At 37.9% G+C, this 12,249-nt stretch overlaps 1 protein-coding gene across 1 annotated transcript in view; it reads left to right on the plus strand.

The window, feature by feature from the left end:
• LOC131773267 (probable ATP-dependent RNA helicase DDX60) overlaps window positions 1-12,249 on the plus strand; it is a 30,975-nt gene that overhangs the window by 6,448 nt on the left and 12,278 nt on the right. Inside the window, exons 6-21 of the mRNA XM_059089255.2 lie at window positions 253-647; window positions 1,098-1,205; window positions 1,666-1,812; window positions 1,926-2,084; window positions 2,591-2,762; window positions 3,089-3,238; window positions 3,768-3,888; window positions 4,436-4,551; window positions 4,664-4,842; window positions 5,182-5,230; window positions 5,593-5,787; window positions 6,075-6,268; window positions 6,933-7,061; window positions 7,242-7,391; window positions 8,138-8,257; window positions 9,316-9,411. Coding sequence (XP_058945238.2) covers window positions 253-647; window positions 1,098-1,205; window positions 1,666-1,812; window positions 1,926-2,084; window positions 2,591-2,762; window positions 3,089-3,238; window positions 3,768-3,888; window positions 4,436-4,551; window positions 4,664-4,842; window positions 5,182-5,230; window positions 5,593-5,787; window positions 6,075-6,268; window positions 6,933-7,061; window positions 7,242-7,391; window positions 8,138-8,257; window positions 9,316-9,411 — 2,480 coding nt within the window. The remainder of the gene's footprint in view (window positions 1-252; window positions 648-1,097; window positions 1,206-1,665; window positions 1,813-1,925; window positions 2,085-2,590; window positions 2,763-3,088; window positions 3,239-3,767; window positions 3,889-4,435; window positions 4,552-4,663; window positions 4,843-5,181; window positions 5,231-5,592; window positions 5,788-6,074; window positions 6,269-6,932; window positions 7,062-7,241; window positions 7,392-8,137; window positions 8,258-9,315; window positions 9,412-12,249) is intronic.

Below are 12,249 nucleotides of genomic sequence, written 5' to 3' on the forward strand. Positions count from 1 at the left end.
CGCCCCCATTGAAGCACCGTCGTCCCCCAATGAAGTTCCGTTGCCCAAAAGTATGGTTCTTTTATTAAACCTAGGTCAAAAGTTAGGGACAACGCATCCATACTTCAGAGAGACGGAACTTTTATAGGGCGACGGAACTTGCTGCGACAGTGCAAGGAGGCGACATCACCAACAACTGATGAAAGGTTATTCATCGCTGTTTTAATCTGTTCAAATTTTTTTATCTTATAAACGGTGATTATTTCTGTCAAGGTGGCGTTTTCCACATCGTCTTTTTTAAAGAAATGGAAATCATCTGGAGAAGTAATCCGTCCCTGCTGCTCGCTCGAGAAGCTCTTATTCTTCATCTCCAGCGCAACACAGATTTAATTTTGAAAACGTCAATGGTAGATTTCTGGGGACAGGAGTGGAAAGATTACGTTAATGACGAAGTTCCTGCCTTTTTGCTGTTGACGGATGCTGAAAACATTCCCTGGAAGGATGGAAAGCTAAAAACAACAATGCAATATTTTTTCCGGTGTTTCTTGTTTCATTGTCTCGCGCATGGACTGAATTGCGTATTCGTTTCTGGCATCGAGATAACTGCGACCAAAGTGATGGGATTTTACATCTATTCATCGGCTATTCACAAAAACTACTTTATGACGGTAAAAATTATCCTCACCGGAAACTAACAAAATTTAAAAGGTCCACTTTCACGCGAGGATAGTTTTTAATTTTCTGCTATTGCTTTGATTTACATTTAAAAGCTTAGTGATTGATCGAGGAAACTCATATTTCCCAGTTAAACAAGCAGTTGCAAAACTAAAGTCAAACTTGACTTGGCACTGACTTCTTTCCCTCTGTTCGTTGAGTCTTTGTGATATTTTCCTCAGTGTGATGGGCCATTTTGGTTAATTTGGTCTCAGACTCAGATTTATTATACTCAACTAACGATAAACCCTTGAGGCCGTTTTTCCCTCTCACTACCATCATTTGAAATCCGGTGTAACGTGAATGAAATTTGGATAGTTATTATTTTCCCACAGAAACATCGCCTTTATAGGTAACGAAACTGAGTTATCAAACGTGTTTAATTACATTGATTGGATTTTTAGTTTGAACAGCCAATTTGGAAAACATGGCAATATCTGGTGAGTTACTGGAAGGATCAGGCATATAAATACTCTCCAAGATGGTCGGACACGTTTCCTGGAGACGCTCTGGTGGGTGATATTCGAGACATTTTGAGCGCACCATAAAGGTTTTATCTAAAATATAATTATCACTTGACGGTCTCTGAAGAAATATTATTTTGGAAAGTCTTCTCGCTGAATTTTCTGTTGATTCGATGCCAAAAATACCAACAACGCAAAATCAAATTCCTTGTTTTTCAAATAATAAAATCTTTTAATTCCAAGTTGAGAGTCTGGATCTTCTTTCAATTTGACGAAGTTCTGAGAAGCACTTGTCTCAAAATGTTATTTCTCATTGTGCACACATGATTGCATGCAGATTTCACTATGATCGGGGAAACAGCAAACTCGGAAAAATGAATTTCATATCATTAGGGGAGGGGGAAGCCGCTCGATCTAAATTATGTAGATGTATGATCATTCTTTGATATTGTCGTTCGCTGTGGAATAACCAGTTGGTATGGATCTATTTATAATCCTTCTAAAATAGGTGGACGAACCCCAGATTGACATAGAGGCAGAAGTTCGCAAAGCTCTTCAGCCTCCACTCCGACAAGGCGGCTGTCGACAAGTTACCGCAGTCCTTGGGTGTGCACTGATCCTCTTTAAAGCTCTTAAGGACCCTAGAAGCACCAAGGTACGTACGAAAGTGATACATTAAGTGGAAAGTAGAACTTTCTTAACGATGAATTATTCAAATATGTTACTCACGGAATGATACGAGGGTTTGTCTTTCCATTGCGCTTACAGGAAAAGATGAAAATTGTAGAGGACAGAATGAAGCTTTTTTTGCTTCACATTGTATTACTGAACAAACTGCCGTTGAAGTGTAGAGCTCACCTCATAGACGAGAACTTGTTAAATGAATTCTGTAAAGCAAAGGATGATAACGTCTATCCCTTTAACGAGGTTAGTGAGGTTACGTGACAAATTTTCATATGGTGGACTCTCTCACAATGGACACTGTCCTAAACGGAGATGTGCAACTTCGACCGTATCGTTTTCCAGACAACCATGCATAGTGTGCATTACAGACGCATTACTAGACACGGTTAACCAAACACATCTCTTCTATTTCCTGTTAATGTCCACTCACGGAATCTCCAACGGCGGTAAACGTTCCTCCAAGAATTAGATAATTCCGGAAGGTAAAGAACGGCATAAAAGAGGTGGTCTATCTCTTCCCCACTATGTATGAATAAGGAAGGCTTAGTTACTGAAATTACTTTTCAACTTGTCATGCCTCTATTTTCGTTTCAGAGATGTGTACATCTATTATGAAGTTTTGCCCTAGAGTGGATTTATGTTGAAAGGAGTTATGTCTCGTTGCTTAGCATTTTTTATAAAGCATACAACATAAAACAAAAAATTACCCAGTACTCATAAGGCGTGATGCGTTTATTACTTGCTGACAGATCTATACGTGTTTATGGGAGATTTTAAAGACAATACAAGTTGTGCAGAGAGATGCAAGTAGAGACCAAACAGGCAATGACTTTTTTAAGTCAGTAGCAGATTTAATGGATGGTCGTTTTGTCCATACCCTCTTTTCCGTTGTCTTGGAGCAAAGGTCAAAAGGCGTTGAAGGTGGGTTATAAAATTGCTAAGTCAATGGGCGCGTTCATCTCGCGCGCTAAATTCACGATGGAGAAATAGAATCCTTTATGACTGTTAGGACCGTTAGGATTTTTGTTTTGTTTTGTTTGTTTAGATATATTTTTCGTTCTTGTTCATTTTTTTTCTTTTCAACTTACACGTTTTGTGGGACAGCACGCAAATACACGTTAGCTACAGCTGTATTACTCATATCTACAGTTTTCACTGAGCTGTATGCGTGCAATAACTTGTTACTATTCAAAGTTAACTACACCTATGGTTATGTCTTCTTCATAATGATTTTGCACTGGTATTAGGACTCAAACTGGCAGGGGATGTCATCACGGAAGTAGAAGATGCGTGGCGAAATGCTGTAGATGTTGTAAACAGGTCATGCGGTTCCCATTCCCTCGAGGCCCAGTTTTTTCCCTTTGCCGAGGATTTGGCAGATTTTCATGCGGCAGTAGGTGAGAAATGTTTTCAACAAGCTCTTGTGTCCGAATCATTTTATTGATTTACACCTCCTTTACTAAATTTATCTCTACGTTCTCTAATTAAAGGGCTTGTTTTTCTTTTTATTTGGCATGGATTGTGAATTTCCCTTCTTTACCCTTCTTTCGATCATGGAAACATGGTTCAACCTTGTTTAATTATGTATTGAATTATTTTGTGCAAGATTGTAAGTCTTGAACTTGTCCCATTTCCGTGAATGCCAGGATAAATAAAATTAAAAAAAAAAAAAAAGAATTGAAAGTCTTAAAAGATGTCAGTCTGAACTGATTAGGACAAAACAAGTAGGACGTTTCAAATAAATGAGTTAAATACCAGACTATTTTGGCTCTGTTCCCTCCTAAAGAAGCTAAACATCCGTTTTTTCAGCTGTAGGCAAGATATTTTCATTTTTTGAAAAGTGAAGCATTCATATTTTGGAACAGCCAAAGTAGGTGACGAGAACTGGATATGTTAAGCACTCACTTTTTTTTTCTGCTACAACAGTTTCGGTTGTGCATTCTGATGCAGACTCCACCATGAAGCTTAAGCGACTTACTGAGGTGGAAAGTGATCTTGTGAATGACTATGCTGGGGACATTCGGTCAGAAATTAACGCCATGGCTGAGTAAGTTGATAAAAGGCTAAAGTCTTAACTTTCATGTGGCTTTTTGCTTGGTTCTTCCTCGTTGGGGGAACTTGTTAAGTCTGGCGACTCGTCCTTCTCCAGTCGTGTCCGTTGAACTTGCACTTCGTGTGGCTTGCGACTGTGCTTTAACAAAGATAAACGAGATGCGTAGTTTTCAAAATCGCGAAACGTCGGAGGCTAAAAAAGTGATGCTGTTGTTTATGTATTTTTTTTTTGTTTCCACACATTGTGACTAATTAATTGATTGAGTGTCTATCTTAAGAGAATTGGAGTGCTACTTTTCGCACGTTCAGGCTCGAGAAAACCCGACAAAAACACGTAACTATGAAATTTGATGAGCTTTAATTATCAACTACGAGTTCAAAAAGATTTCAAACACTCCGAGAGGATGCAAGACTAACTGAATTGACGAGTTAAGTCAAGTGAACTCAACAGAAACCCTGAAAGAAACATGTTAACTAATTGTATTTTGCTGTTTGTCTTTTTTATGATATTGTTTTATGCTTGGTTTGTTCACGCTCCGCAGAGAAACGAGTGATGACGAAATACCTAATGTTGGTCGAGAATTTGACGAACGATATCATTGGCATTCTCTAAGGCCTCTTTCTGATGATTACGACAGAACAAAGAAATCTATTACCGGTAAAATATCTCCAAGCTTAATAGAATTGAAAGTTAAACAGCAAATAACGGCTTTCACAGTATGAAATTACAGCACATCTTTAAATTATAATGTCGATATATCTCTTTTCAGATAATCCCCCAGACAATCCTTGGCAAAAGAAACGGTATTTTAGAGATAAGCAGAAATATGTTCGCTTTCAAAGATTCTACGGCAATTCACTGGTTGGTGGCACTGATCAACAAAAAATCATCACAGTCAAAGAAACAGGATCAAAGAAAAAAAAAGTAAAAAGAAAGGAAAGTAAACAGGTTAGTTTTGTCAGGGAGAATATTACACAAGTCTCTAAATTTTATTATAAAGTCCTTCATAACAATTTTTTTTACATGGTTGGGACGTTTGATTCGAATAAGATATGAGATATTTTGGGTGTATTGCATAAATTTTTGCTTATTTGTTTGTTTGTGTTTTGTTTTATATGTTTGTTTGTCAGCGGGAAAATGATATTCACCCATCCTGGGGATGTGGAATAACCAATTCATTAGATATATTTCAATAGTCTAGCCAACAATCACTTCGAAATTCTAGTCCGAGAAAGGTATTTCCTGAATTTATCCTAAGAAACACGTTCACTTTTAATTATTTTACAGAGCAGAAAGGCTGCAGAAATAATCAAGAAAAATATTAAAAAAAGCATTGGTAAGTCGTTAATATATGCTTGTACCTATGAAAAGGATCATGTCCATGAAATATCATGACTTTCATGTATTACCTCAATGTGGCATGAACAAGGAGCAAGCATGATAAGATGACAAGTAACGAACTGATCTTCTGGAGTTTACTGCAATTTGCGACAATGCAGAAATTCTGTCCTCCACGGTAATTAAAAGTAAACCGTCCCTCTGTGCCTTGGATATCTGAGGTTAAATATCCTGAGTACAAAATACCTGTGAAGGGTTGCTTGTTTGTTTGTAATCAGCATGATCAAGACAAGAGAGTGCTCAAAACTTTGATTTCGATAAAAAAGGATTGAAAAGTACTTTTCCAATTTTTTTAAACAGAGAAAGCGGAATTGAAAGATCAAGAAAAGTGGGATATCATTGTGAGGGACATGGAAAAAAGTCTGAAGAGAAATGACTTCAGCACTGTCCTTAAATTGGTTGATAGATATCTGTTAGTTTGCAAATCTCCAGAACTTCGTCTTCGCGCACTCATGACTAAAGTCGACAGTTGCTTTGAGGCCTGGAAACAGACAAGTAAGTCAGGGTCAAACAATGTGTTTTCACAAGACATTACAGTAGGTAAATTGGAAAGGCGGCCTTATGCATGTTGGTGTTCCAGATCAGTTTTCTGAGATCGGAACTCTTTTCGCTTTTTTTCTCAATCCTTTCAATTGATTCACCTGCGACTTCAAACGCGATCGAAAACGCTGTTTTGGGAGAACAAGGATGGGATTTCAAAAGTAAAAAAATCTGAGAGCGCATTTGAGCGACAAGGATATTAAAGTTGCACTGCAGTTTAACAAATTACCTTTTTTTCCTAGGAGATGCTGACCCAGAATCTAATGATATGAAATATCCTGTACTTTTGATGGAAAGTGTACATAAAATATCTCAAATATTGCCGAGTGATCTGAATGATAAAAACAGAAAGAAACTTGCTAGAATTATGCAAAATTTGGGATTTGACGACCTTGCTCCTTTGTTTTATGAGATGCCACCAGATCGTGAGAGAAGGGTAAATATACCATTCCACATCAACTATTCAACCTTTACAAGCGAATATTGTTCAAATGTAGTCTTAACATTCTTACTCTCATTATATGCCACCAAAGTCAGAGGAGTAATTGATATGAGTCAAACTTCTCTCTCTCTTTAGAAAACTAATGCGTTATTCCAAAAAAAATTGACGCTTTATTCAATCAATAAACATTTTTTGTAAACCAAAGAAATCCTAGCTCAGTGTAACAGACGTCTGCATTTATCCACCCGTTTGACCGCGAATTACTTTTCAAACTACTCTCTTGGCCTTGTTTACTGTAACGAATCTCGAATTTCAAAGACAAATAACGATGCACACTATATATCATGCAAGAATGCAATTATAAACAATAAATTAAAGTTACAAGTGAAGAAATGATCATCGGAGATGAGCTGCAATAAAATAAATTGCAAGAAAGAAGCCTGTGACGGAACATATGACATGTGAATGAACGTGTTAGGCAATATAAAAAAAAAATTGCTTACATAGTTCTTAACTGTTGATAATAATGTTAGTGATATATTTTTTTAAAGTTATCCTTTTGTCCAGAGATATCGCTAAAGAAAAATAGTAATGAGGACTGTTGAGGTAAGGATGATGAGTACCTCGGAATTATGTCATAAACGTCTTTTGATCCTAGACTGAACGGCTTTTTGTTCACAACACAAGCACCAGATTCCAACTTGAATACATGGGGCATTTGCTGAAACGGGAAGAGAGAACCGATCCGGACCCTCGGGTTGAAAATTTTATTCCGGATACATGGCAGGTACATATTAATAGTATATTTACCATGCGTAATGGAAGACATGCTCGTGCTTGAAACATTAATAATAGTTATAAAAGTTATAGTAAGTGCCCCTCCGAGGCCATTTATTTGGTATCAGTTTGTGCAAGCTCAGGAAATTTTCTAGTTTGATGCTGGAGTGTCTTTTTTTTCATTTCGAAGCGCGAACTTCTCGATGCTGTCGATAACAATGAATCAGCTGTGATAGTAGCACCAACTTCTTCAGGAAAGACTTACGCCTCCTACTACTGCATGGAGAAAGTTCTGAGGCAAGACAATGATAGTGTAGTGGTCTATGTCGCACCGACAAAGGTAAAGTGGTATTCCCTTGCATTTTCTTTCACCAGAAAGAATGACCTTACCCCTTAAAATTGCCTATAAATAGGCCTAAAACTCGAACATGGGGGAAAAACAACTTAATAACTTAGCCACTTACGCAAAACCGCGCCACGCCTTTTACCAATATATGCTGTATGGTTGTCGTTGAAACAATCTTTTTGAGTTAGAAATACATATCGGTGGAGCTCCTAAATGTACAAATAATGTGGCCTTAAGCATTTAAAGACAAGGTTGATGAGCTGAGGTAATTCATTAGAGTTTCAAAACAAGGTCGGCGGCATAATTTTGTTTAATCCTTCTATTTGTGGAGGGAAACTTTATACGATTTCTGGTGCATGTTTCCTCTTTAAATTATCAATGGCTAAAGGGCCCACCTCATCTGAACGTGCTTCAAAGTTTAAATACTTACCTAAATCTGAGCCGAAATTTGTCATCATCTTTAATGTGTTGTGGAAAAGCCAGCCTTCTTTAGTTCTGATCATTGTCAAATCATGCCACAAAAGAACCCAATGAAGCGAAAATTTTGATTAACTACTGTTTCAAATTTATTCATTTCTCAGCCTGGTCAAGTTTTGGATAACTGTGTAAGAGTTAATGAGTTCCCATTTCAGTTTTGCACCTATATAGAATAATTTTAAAGAAATAGCAAAACAAAATGGTTGTCCAATTTCATTTATTGTATCATTCTGACTACTAATCAATTCTTACTGTCCCGTTAGGCGTTGGTCAATCAAGTCGTTGCTACAATTTATGCACGGTTTACAAAACAGATGCCCAAAGGGAGATCAGTGTTCGGTATTTTTACGAGGGACTATCGTCACAACACACTAAATTCCCAGGTAATTAGAAATGAATTTGAAAATCGGTAACCGTAGCACCCTTTGTTTACAAAAGTATGAAAAAATGCCTTAGATTTCACAGGCATGAAACTTATAAATGTTGAGGAAATACTTTTAAAGTTAATCTTAAGAAGGGTTCTTAGGGTTAGTTGACCGCGCGAGATCTGGGTACGAACACAGCGCGAGCTCTAGAAATGTCAACTTGCAAAACAAGCATGGCAGTTCGATACGATAGCACGATTGTTATTTGAAAAGGTAGGTTAAAAACAGTTTAACAAAATACAGTTTTTATGTGATGGAATCTAGGGTTTCCAGCTACTGCACCCGTAATATTCATGGGCCTTCTACGCCTGAAAAAAAGGTCAAACGAAAAGAAAACATTGTAGGAATTATTGCCAAAAGGCGACAGATCGCGACAGATTCGAAAGTTTACGCATGCTCAGATATATATCTTGGCGAAGTTCTATTCCATTACATAATGTTTTGCGACAAAGACAATAGGGATCTTTCGAGCAAGAGTTATCACGTTTCCGTCGGTGGAATTTCCAAAGATTTGCTAAACCGTTAAAAATATTTGTGCCCTCCTAGTGCCTGGTTATGGAAAAAAATTCATAGGACCAAATTTTAGACAGAGGAAGAAAGCAGAAAATTGCACATAGCGAGGAGACTGCCTTTGTAACCCCTATGTTGTTTCGGCTTTTAAATAATCGGCACGACAAATTTCACAAATTATGAGAATTTTGAGAGATTTCACCAAAGCAAATAGATGAAAATCAAAAGCAAAGCCAAATTATCATTGGCGAACACCTCCCTTCGCAGAGGCTTAGCTTAATAACGAAAATCATTTTGATTATATTTACTACAGCAAACGATAGTCCGAACCTGGCTCATCGCTCTTTTGATGGCTTTTAGTGACCTGGAAGAGCGGAAACAAATTTTCTAGAAAAACATCACGCTGGCGCACGCGCCAACATTGAGCAAAAACCCTATGAAGCCTTCTTAATACAGTATGAGATTTCAATAGCACCCTACCCTATTGTTTGCCATTTTGCCCACAGATTCTTGTTACAATCCCCCAGTGTTTGGAGATCCTCTTTCTCTCTCCGCACAGACAGCATTGGACGAAAAACGTTAAATACGTGATTTTTGATGAGGTAAAAGAACATCATATCCTTCTGTTGCTACGTCAACAAGTAAACGTTTGTTGAACATGCAGTTTCGCTGAGCTGGTTTGTTCAATTCAGTAGATGAGTTTTATTGAAAAAGCTATTAAAGGCTACTTCCTACATATCTGTTTCTTTCGAACTTATTTAAATAGAGTGTTGTTTTATCGATAGTCGTAGTTTCATTAATTAAGTTATGGAACAGTTTGCCTTCTCAAAAGCGTCTTTCAAGGGATGTAAATGACTTCAACAGTTCGGGCCATAACCATTTCTGGATATCGGTTTCGAGCTTTGTGATTGGGTGAGATCAAAACCAAAACAAAGCAAATTTGGCCGAGAGGTGCTGGAAACAAGAAGAAGCTGATTTTTCTTTTTTTTTGTGGCGGCCATGTTGTAATGCGGTAGTAAGCTGAAACAAAATTCGCTAATAAGGACTGGACGTAAGATACCATTAAAAATATTCGTTTATTTCAAACATTCAACATGCATGTCCTCGACATTCTCGCATTCTGGAAGAGTAAAGCGGATTCTTTCTAGCACAAATTCTTTGTAACGCTGTGGTCTTTCCACCAAGAGCGTCACAGGAATAAAAGCTCCTCCGCCAGCCTGTTTGTATCTGGAGAACTTCTGGGTAGAGCTTGGCCTCGATGCTAGTGTCCGTTCTTCGTTGATTTCCCTATTTTGGGTTACAAGAAAACCAATTAAATAAGGTTGAACCAATGAACGCGCACTGATAACAATTGGGACGAGTGAGGTGTGAGATCGCGGAATCGGGACAATTTCATTTCTCTACAGTATAGGTCGAGGAAAGACAATATCTTGCTTCTCTCCGATTTTTAAATAGACATTATCAATTTCAGTCCATCAAGCCTTTACGAAAAAGTAACAGTAAAGCAAGAAAACAGTAACTTACCCTGCAATTCCTGGTTATTTTGCCACATCGAAGCAAAGCATGCAGCTGTATGTTTAGAAAGTGCTGAACCGTGCCGATCTGCTGCCCTTTGACATCTCCTAAAGTGTATGTCTTTCTCTGCGATTTGCTGAAAATCTGGACTTCTCGTAGAGCCTCTGGAATGCGTTCCATTTCTCGTGGAAGAAGACAAGCCAGTGCATGCGAGTCATACGTGTTGTCGTCTTCACTTTGAATAACAAGCGGTGTTCCACGTGGAGCTTTGATCTTGAAATTATGATACCTAGAAAATAAACGCCAATAAATACATGAGTGGGATAAGATAAAATCAAGTAGTCACAATCTATATTAAGACGAATACACATGATCGAATTCAATGCAAGAGAATCATTCAAGGTATTTTGTGCGCTATTGATCGATTCGCGGGAGAATCTAGGTCTCAGAACACTACAAATTCGGTCCTACAGCTTTTAGTCAGCAATAATATGTCCTTTACAATTACCCTTTGATTTGAACGCCCTGTATAGAAAGTTTGTTTAGGTAATCACTGCAAAATGTGAAAGCACGAGCGGTGTTTCTAAACGAGTTTCACAATTACAGACAAGTCCCTTGTGGTTTTAGACGAAAATTTCACTCTCATCAGTTCGTGTAGTTAAACTCCAACCTTTGTTTCCGGAATGCTGTAATAGAGACACTTCGGCAAGGCTTTCCACCAATGTGATTTCTTTATTTTCATCTTCTTGCCGCTCTTATCGCACATTTCCCGGATACGATACCTGAAGATGTGAGAGCTCAGTGAACGAATACCTCTTTGTTTTATGTTTGCCCGAAGGAGAACTTACTCGCTGGATAATCACATTTATGTGTTAGATCGTGGTTTCCTGAAATTATTTTTTAGTGTGCATTCGCCTTGGCTGAATGAATCTCTCTGATGTCAAGATCGACATTGATTCGAAATTTCATCCAGAGCTCCGATTTAAAAGATTCTTTGTTTGTAGCACTGACCCAGGTCCGTGGCAGATTTGTGCCACAAAGACGACAAAGTGTCTCGAGATACTGAATGTGTTCATCCATGCTGTTGGCTTGATCTGAAATTCACAATGTAGGCTTAGAAAGGTCCGATAAATAATTGTCCTTTTACTTTAAATTGGCCGGCCACAACGTGTGGTTAAAATTTATGGTTTACACGATACTCCGATGGATCTGAACAAAGGAATCCGTCTGGTAGTTTGCACACCAACAGACTTTCAACATTCGTGTACTCGAGCAAAAACCTCGTGCACTCGATTGGAATTTTGACAAATTGGAAGCAAATTTATTCTAGTTTTTTAAAAGATTTTTATTAGGAATAAAAAAAATGTTGCATACCTGAAAACCTCAACTAAATAGAGGTTATTCCTCGATCGAGCCCTTCGCAACATGGACCTCCACCCGACTTTTCATCTGAATTTTTCCTTCTCGTCATCGCGACCACCATTAGTTCTTTGCTTGTTGTGTGTAATTGCTTGTCTTCTTTAATTTTGCAAGGTTTCATGGGATATGGGTCAGGAACTAAGTCGCTAGGGCTCGAATAAAGTAATGAGTGAGTTTCCTCGATGCCCCACTATGACATCCATGTTTGTGACGTCATCAAGTATCCAGAAATGGTTATGGCCCGGACTGTTCAAAAGTAAATTGCAAGATTGGAGCCTTTTAGAGCGTGTCTTACAGTCTTCTTGTCACGTTTTTAGCTATTTTATAGTTTTTTTAGTTTAGGATTTAGCTTTTTATATCTTACGTATTTATTGCTAGTTTTTGTATATTCGATGAGTTGTTATAAGATGGAATGGTATAACATTTTAGTAATTACTAAAGATCTTATTTATACGCGTTCGTATTTTGAACGAGTTCCTAGCTCCTCGACGAAAGGTGTTGAAATA

Source organism: Pocillopora verrucosa, chromosome 2 (genome assembly GCF_036669915.1).
Source record: "Pocillopora verrucosa isolate sample1 chromosome 2, ASM3666991v2, whole genome shotgun sequence".
Classification (NCBI taxonomy): Eukaryota; Metazoa; Cnidaria; class Anthozoa; order Scleractinia; family Pocilloporidae; genus Pocillopora; species Pocillopora verrucosa.